Source organism: Myotis daubentonii, chromosome 1, assembly GCF_963259705.1.
Source record: "Myotis daubentonii chromosome 1, mMyoDau2.1, whole genome shotgun sequence".
Lineage (NCBI taxonomy): Eukaryota > Metazoa > Chordata > Mammalia > Chiroptera > Vespertilionidae > Myotis > Myotis daubentonii.
Genome location: NC_081840.1, coordinates 190,450,252 through 190,459,200, shown reverse-complemented (window position 1 = coordinate 190,459,200; position 8,949 = coordinate 190,450,252). Strand labels below are relative to the sequence as shown.

The 8,949-nt window shown below is 36.9% G+C and overlaps 1 protein-coding gene across 1 annotated transcript in view; it reads right to left on the bottom strand.

Moving 5' to 3' along the window:
* Positions 1-330: 330 nt before the first annotated feature.
* LOC132227339 (transmembrane protease serine 11E-like) overlaps positions 331-8,949 on the bottom strand; it is a 42,972-nt gene continuing 34,353 nt past the window's right edge. Inside the window, exons 6-10 of the mRNA XM_059682291.1 lie at positions 7,988-8,026; positions 6,125-6,302; positions 4,972-5,231; positions 4,245-4,387; positions 331-1,192 (exon numbers count right to left, since the gene is read on the bottom strand). Of these exons, the coding sequence (XP_059538274.1) occupies positions 1,031-1,192; positions 4,245-4,387; positions 4,972-5,231; positions 6,125-6,302; positions 7,988-8,026 (782 nt within the window). The 3' untranslated portion in view covers positions 331-1,030. The remainder of the gene's footprint in view (positions 1,193-4,244; positions 4,388-4,971; positions 5,232-6,124; positions 6,303-7,987; positions 8,027-8,949) is intronic.

Below are 8,949 nucleotides of genomic sequence, written 5' to 3'. Positions count from 1 at the left end.
GCATTGTTCGACCCCACTCCCAGTGGCCAGGTGCCCCTCTCCTGGCTGCATTGTTCGCACCCCGCTCCCAGTGGCCAGGTGCCCCTCTCCTGGCTGCATTGTTCGCACCCCGCTCTCCACTGCCTGACACAAACCCCGGGAAGTTCATGCCTTGCTCCCAGCGGCCCCACGCCCCTCTCCCGTCCTTCCCCTTTCGCCTCCCATCACTGTGCCTATGTATGCAAATTAACCGTATGCAAATTGTTGGCGGTTAACTGCCATCTTTGTTGGCAGTTAATTTGCATATTGCCCTGATTAGCCAATGGGAAGCGTAGCGGAGGTACGGTTAATTACCCTTTTTGTCTTTTATTAGATAGGATATTAACATCCTCAGTAGTGCGATGTTAAATAAATATTATTTGCTTTATATAGAGTTTGCAAAATTATTGTAAGTCACAAGAACACATAATGTTCCCCACATTTATTTCTGTAGTTTTTTTACTAAAAATGGGTAAAAAGCTAAATCTTGTACCTCTGTGAATTTCTTTAACTTAGTTCCCATTCGTTGTCCATCATGAAGGGTTTGGTATTCTGTCTCTGCTTGACCTTTCATAATGAATATGATCATTTGTCTTATTCTGTTCAGAAAAATATATATATTTTTCTGTACATTAAAATGTAGTTTTTTCCTTCTTATGTTTTCTTTTATTCTTTGCCTTGCACCTTGAAAGTGGAAATGTACTGATAAAACAAACTGGGGAAATGAAAGAAGGAATCACTTCAAATTGTATATATGCATGAGAAATTTTATGTCAACAAGGCATCAAGGACAGAAAACTTGTAAAATAAATGAATGCAAGTTGAGACAGAATCCATCTGGAAGAAGCAGGATGCTCACATGTGGAGCAGAGCTAGAAGGAAATTATGCATCGAGCACACAGTTTCATTTTTCAGTCAGATCTAGGTGACCTGCAAAGCTTCTTCTGCAATTCCATATCTCTGACATGGCCTATAAACAAAAATGCATTCCATTCTACTGAGTTTTTCTCCTTTAGATACCAGTTTGGGAAGCGATCCAGTCCCGGAGGGCAGTCACTCTAGTATAAACACCAGGCTTATTGGGCTGCCCGCATTCATCTCCCCAGCTCACTATTCCAGCAAGGTACCAGATATCTCTAGCATCTGCACTAACCAGTGGTCCTCCAGAGTCACCCTAAAGGAGAAGGAAAAGATTAGTAATTAATAATTCACTCATTACAGAGGAATTTGCTATTTTTCTTATAACTTAAGTCTAATGGAAGGGCAGGTTTTCAAAAGTCTTCAGTGTGTTCAAATGCACAAGTGATTCCCTCTAAATCATAATTCACATAAAGGAGAAGCTTAACCACCAGAACTGGCTTAGCCTCAGGGTTCACACTGAGATTAAAGGCTCAGTCTCTTTGGAGAACAGAATTCTTAACCTACCTGGTACATCTGACAAAGTAATTCTCCATACTGGTTGCCTCTTTACCAGTGTCACGTAGCTCTCAAAAGAAGGGTGATTAGTCTATTGCTGATGATGAGCATGGACATAAGAGTCAAATACCTGGGCTTAAATCTCAAGTCTGGCCCTTTCAAGTTGGTTAAGACCTTTAATTTACTTATTTGAAATGCTCCTAATACTGCCTACCTCTGATAATTATTTTGAAGATTATATAAAAGAGTGTCTAATGTGCTTAGCATAGAGCCTGGCACAAAGCAGAACATAGCAAATATATATACAAAACCATAAATTCCAACTGTTTATAACTTGTGAACTACAGAGGGCTGTTCCTATTACCAGTCATAAAAACAAGGTACTGGCTGATCAGATTCCTGGGTTCTCTACTTATTGATCACTCATTAAGTGTTCAGCATTCTATAAAAACTTAATTAATATATTATTTCATTCACTCTTATAATTCTGGCAGCAAAACATGGGGTTGTGTTTCATTTTGTCCATTTTAGCAAAAAGGTAACTGAAACCCATAGAAGTTAAGTAATTTGCCTGTTGTCACATGCTAGTGTGGCAGACGTGAATATGAATCTACAGTGATCTAACTCAGAAGCCCATGTTTTCCCTCTACATTATACTAATTTCCTTGTGAATTTTCCTTTGTCCATGTAAAACTATTAACTAATACTACAAATAAAGCAAATATTAAAAAATCTGAGTCCTGGCCAATATAGCTCAGTCAGTTGGAACATCATTCGGTGTCAAGGGAGGATGAGTGGAGAATGAGGCAGCACCTCTCTCCCCTCTCCAGTGTCATGTCAGAGGAGGCCTGTTAAAGTAGAAGATTTAAATAAGATCTAGAGCCTCATAACAATACTCAAAATGTCAAGGGTACATTTAAAATGTATTATCATACCAAGAATCAAGAAAATCTCGAATGAGAGAAAGCAACCAACAAATACTGACACTGAGGTTTGGAATTATCTGACAAAGATTTTAAAGCAGCCATTGCAAAAATGTCTTCATGGGAAATTATGACCATGCTTGAAACAAATAAAAAAATAATAAGTTTCTGCAAAGAAATAGCAGATATAAAAAAAGAATCAAATGGAAATTTTAGAACTGAAAAATACAATGATCAAAATAAAAATTTTAAAAACTCAATAAAGATGACAAAATAAAAAATCAGTGAATTTGGAGATAGTATGATAGAAATTACCCAACCTGGACAATAGAGAGAGTGAAAAGGAAAAAATGAACAACAGAAGCTCAGAGACCTCTGATACTATAACAACAGAACTAATGTCTCTGCCATTAGAGTCCCCGATGAAGAGAAAAAAGAAGAGGGTGGGGCTAAACAGTATACAAAGAAATAATAGTTGAAATTTTTCCAAATTTGTCAAAGGGCAGACACCTGCAGATTAAAAAGCTGAGCAAACCCCAAATAGGCTAATCCAAAGAAATCCATTCCAAGGGACATAATTAAACTTCTGAAAACTAAAGACAAAAAAAAATTTTTGAACACAGCAAGAGAGAAATGACAACCTATCTATAAGGAAAAAATAATTATAATAATAGCAGTTTCCTCATTAGGAATCAGGAGGCCATAATTTAAGTGCTGGTGGAAGAAACTATACATCCCAAATTCTATATCTGGTAAAATTATGCTTCAGAAATTAATAGGAAACAAATATTTTGCCAGACAAAGAAGATCTAAAGAAATTTGTCACCAGCAGAACTACACTAAAAGAATGCTCAAAAAAGTTTCTGAAGCAGAAAAGAAATGATAAAAAAGAATCTTAGAAAACCAGGAAGGAAGAAAGAATGAAACTATGGGTAAATACATTTTCCTTTTCTTGAGTTTTCTATGTTTGGCACTTGAAGCAAAAATATTGTATGATGTGGTTCCCTATACATATAGAGGAAATATGTAATATTTTATTTTTATTAATATCTAATATTATAAATGGAGAAGAGTAAAGAGATTTGAAAGGAGGTAAGTTTTCTGTTGTATACTCCACTCAAACTAGTAAAATCTGAACACAAGTAGACTATGATAAGTTATGTGTGTATAACTTAGAGCAGCCGTGGGCAAACTACGGCCCGTGGGCCAGATCCAGCCCGTTTGAAATGAATAAAACTAAAAAAAAAAAAGACCGTACCCTTTTATGTAATGATGTTTACTTTGAATTTATATTAGTTCACACAAACACTCCATCCATGCTTTTGTTCCGGCCCTCCGGTCCAGTTTAAGAACCCATTGTGGCCCTTGAGTCAAAAAGTTTGCCCACCCCTGACTTAGAGGAACTACAAAGTGTATTGTCCATAAAGAGATAATCTAGTCAAAAACACTAATAGGAATTTTTAAAAAGTTACTTTTTAATTCTATTTATATAGCACTCTCAAAATTATTGATATGGAAAACAGATTGGTGACTGACAGGTATGAGTGATGAGAAAGTGATGAGGGAGGAAAGTGGGTGTTATAGGAGATCTTTGTGGTGTTGAAATAGTTCTCACCTGCAGTGGTGGTTACACAAATCTACACATGTGATGAAAGGCCATAGAACTAGAAGCACACACTGTACCAATGTCAATTTCCTAGCTTTTATGTTGTACTATAGTTATGTGAGATTTCACCAGTAGGGACATTGAGTGAGGTGTACATAGGAGCTCTCTGTACTATCTCTACAACTTTCTGTAAATCTATAATTTTTTTCAAAATATGTGGTGAGCAAAAATCTATGCAGCATAACTTTTTTGGCCAAAAAGTTATAGGTCAAACCACTTACCTGGCATGCATCTCTTTTTCCTTCCAAGGAGCCAGCACATAACATCCTAGGAGTTATGGTATTATTGTAAGCTTGAGGTTTATTGCAGGTTTCAGTGTCTATGAGATTCACCTGCACTTGCCGAAGATGATTTTGACTGCTACCTAAAGCAAAAAAAATAGTCTTTATATTTATTGATATACATATGTTTTATAGACCTGAAGAAAGCCTTTCATAATTATCAGATAAGATGATAATATAGAATCTTAGGTTATATATTTTCCAGATACAGTAATATTTGGGGAGATCATGTTTTTCTAGGCACTTTAAGGAAGAAGTTAGGTGCCCAGGAAAAAAGCCTCAAGTGGTGAAAGTAATTTATATTCCATTATTAAGCTTAGCAGGTAATTTTAATAGGAGGGCATGGTGGTTTTATGATTCTTTGATCTTCACCATTGAATATATTAATGATCCCTCATCTCTTATGTCCTTAATTCCCCAGCAAAAAGTTCAGACATGTTTACTCTTTCAGATACCTTTCCAAGCACCATTACTATGGTAGTAGTGATGCACTTGATAGTAACCTAAGGTATGAAGGAATTTATGTATCTTCTAGATTTACAAGCAGAGCCTGACCTGGCCCAGGTCCAAACAACTAACATACCTGGGCATAAAGACATTTCATTCTTTAAATGCCTTAGAATGCTAAATTAGATTACTATATTTGAGTTTCTCTTCAGATTCTCACCATCATTTTGCAGTGCTCCAAATCCGGTCACAAACATCTCATCACCTGGGCGGAACTCATAGGAGGCATCAGGGAGACAAACTCTATGTACCGCATTTGTGTAGGGAACAGGGCTGGAAAGCTCTGCAACTGAAATATCATAGTCGTGTGATGGATATTTGTATTTTTCATGCACAATTACCCTCCGGATGCCTTGTTTCATTTTAGAAGGAAATAGTGTCACTCCAAAGGAGGCAGTCCATCTGGATGGGTCCTTATACCTGGGAAGGCAGCGAGGAAGAATAAATTTTACTTTGCCATGCTACCAATATAATGGTTTCCATGAAACAATTTAATCTGTCCATATGAGGTGTTTTTTAAATTATAGTTTCTATGTATAGAAACAATCTGAGAATCTGGCTCATGGGTCAGATCAGGTAGAAACACCACAATGGCATGTATCTTGCTCCTTTTCATGCTGAGTTACCACTCCAGACCTTAGGGCCTTATGATATTTCTGGCATCAGTAACTCCGAGGAATATATGGAAAGCATATCCTGTACAGGATGAGAGAACTAAATGCATTCTACACACACCATGTCACCTACCCCCACAAACATACACATTTCTCTGAAAACCAAAAAGACTGCATAATAATTTAACAAAGCATTACAATCCTGTATACTGTAGGCATTTTACCCCAGGTTAAAAAGTTTTTATCCCTTGGAATATAACTAGCCAACCTATTCAGTTATATAATTTGTTGCTACCAGGTTTCTTCATATTTAATTCTTATCACGGGAAACTCCCCCATTGGGGTCAAACCTACAACCCACCTAGTCTCCATCTCTCTTAGATATGCAACAGAGAGCTATAGCTCTTCTCATTGATATCAAGCTCAAAGTCCAAAGATGTCTTAAAATTCCTGCTTCCTCTGACAAATTATTGTGCGCTTTTCAATGGATAATTTACCTAGATGCATTTTGATGCCATTTCCATTTCCAGACTATAAAACCTTTTACTAAGGTTTAAGAGTTTCCCACTCTCTTTGTGATGTGTATGTTCTTTAATATATACTAAACTCATCTCTCTTAAACTTCATAAGGTATTTTCTTCTTGCCAAGCCCCAAAGCAATCTGCTTACCCCCAGTCACTCATGAGGTTCAGGACTTACATTCTGAAGCAGTGAGCGGCACTCACAAGCCATGAGCCATTAATTAAAGTTGCTCCACAGCGATGGATCCCATCCAGTTGCAGGCTAGCTTGCCATGGCCATTCACCCTCTTCCACCTGTGTCCCACCAACAATCCTGACACTCTGTGTTGTACTTTTGTTCTTCCGAGTCCCACAACCTGCCCAAGAGAGATGATGCATTAGTTAGTGGTTGCTTTTAAGTTTCAAATTGTGTTTTTGTGTTCCAAGTTTTTCATACTTTGAGCTCCAGTAGTATCAAACATTTTCTCTTGTTTTTCCCTTTCCTTAAACTGTTGTGTTTCATTATTTAACTCCCATTCATGTTGTAAGATTGAACTAGTCACCACTTCCTCTAGGATACTGTCTCTAACAATTCCCCATCCTCAAACTGGATCAGTTATAACTTTCTTTAGTACCTCCATTAAAAAAAAAATGATACTCTATATATTGTATGTGCATATACCTCTCTCCCTGTGGTGTTTATTACAGGGTTTCTCAACCTTGGAAGTATTGACAATTGGGATGAATAGTTCTTAATAGTTGTGGGAGACTGTCCTTTATATACTAGTAATAGGATGTTTAAAAGGACCCCTGACCTATACATATTAGATACCAGCAGCGCGTGTGCGCGCGCGCACACACACACACACACACACACACACTCACACAAAATCATGATAACCAAAAATGCCACCATAGGGCATAATTCTTTGGGGGGTCAAAATTGCCCTTGTTTGAGAGCTATTGTTGTAGAGTTATGCACTAGTTCATGCACTAGTCCCTGTACATATAGTCCCATTAGAGTATGAGCTTCTTTGTGCAGGGATATTATTTCATCCTTTAAATCCCTATTGCCTACCACAGCACTAGCACATAATAGGTTCCTAATAAATATTGGTGACAAGAATATATTTTATTTAAGTAATAGGATTATCCTTTGGTCTCATACCTAGTTAAATTTATGTATCAACCAACATTCTGAGCTTGTGAGTAGTATATTTCCTTCCATCTTTTAAGATAAATATATTCTGTACTTATTCTATAACTATCTAATGTACTCTCTAAATCCTGATGCAATACTCTGCTATGAGGGAAGGAAATTCTAGGTCTAGAGTCAGAATTTTTAAAATACAGGTAAAAAATGTTATCTAGGCCTTCAGTAATGTCATCAATATACACTCCAGCCCTATGATTGCCTGTGATTTCCACAATATGGGATTAATCAAGAAGATTTTATTTGCCCTAGCCAGTTTGGCTCAGTGGGTAGAACATCGGCCTGCAGACTGAAGGGTCCCAGGTTTGATTCTGGTCAAGGGCACAAGCCCAGGTTGCAGGCTTGATCCCTGGTAGGGGCTTCCCAGAGACAGTGATCAATGATTCTATCTCTCTTTCCCTCTCCCTGCCTCTCTGAAATCAATAAAAAATATATTTTTAATAAAGAAGATTTTATTTTGTGTAGAATAACAAGTTTCTTCCTCTAGCTGAAAAATACCAACATTCAGATTACTTTTCTATAATCTTTAGAAAACTTTTGTGAAAATATATTATAGTTATCTTCAATCAGAACATTAAGAAATATTTTTGCCTCTTATTTAACAACTGCATGATTCACTTCCAATACACATGTGCCATGAACACCCATACATCCACTCCAAAATTCCCCCAATTTTGTTATTCTTTAGTAATAAAATGTGCCTCAGAGGTAAGCTAAAGCACCATGAGCTGTACACAGAACACTCAAACTTTATTCTGACCCTTAATACCACATAAAGTAAGCCTAAATAATCTAGTGTTAACATTTTACATTCAAGTCATGTGATTTTAATAAATATATTAAACTTACAATTGTTTAGAAAGTTGTCCGTTTCTGTCTTGTTGATTTCTGAAATACACAGAAATGGTGAACAGGGTCAGCTCAGCAGAATTGCATAATGCCTCCGAATACTTCAAATACTAAAGGCTGGTTTAATTCCATTTTAAGATAATATATCTCTAGGTTGTAAAGAAAGCAACATAGTTATTTTATCATAGACATAATATGTTCACTGCCTTGGGGAAAAGAGAGATCTGAACAGTGTTTCTTAAACTTTAGTGAGGATAGAGTAACATAGGGAGCACCTTCATAATATAAATACCTGTTTCTCTTTCCAGTAATTCTGATTCAGTGATTTTGTGTTGAAGCCCAGGAACATGAGTTTTATACCAGGAAATAAGATGCATGTGGACCACAGTCTGTTTGAGGGAAATAATGGCCTGAACCACAGTTTTGATTGACCAAATGCAATGATATTATTTTTATTGGCCACTATTGCAGATTATTTACTAAAGCCATAGGCATAGTCCCATTTGTACAACAACCACGTGGCATTTCCATAAATTAGTTCTCACGCCCATTTAAAACCAATGTTCTCTCTTTACTAGTATAAGTCTTCCTTCTGCCAAAGTTTCAGCAAGGCGATTTGCCTTCACATCCTCATTTCACTCTAACCAATGGCTCCTTAGCTCATTGACTTCTCAACATTAGGCAGAGGGCAGGGATAGTCCCCAGACGCCAGGTTTCCTGTGTGAACCAGAGGGTGCTTAAAAGGGAGGCAATGACATTCTAGTAGACATGAGCAACCAATGCACTCTAATATATTCTTTCTTGCTCTCATCATTCTTGGTATTAGCCAACAGTTTCTGCTGGAAATAATGGCATAGATAATAATAAATAATAAATAATAATAATAAATAAATAAGCCATCCTTGCTTAAGCTAAAGGTAGCGAATGTTTTTTAAATGTGCATGTCTCAACAAGGGAAATAA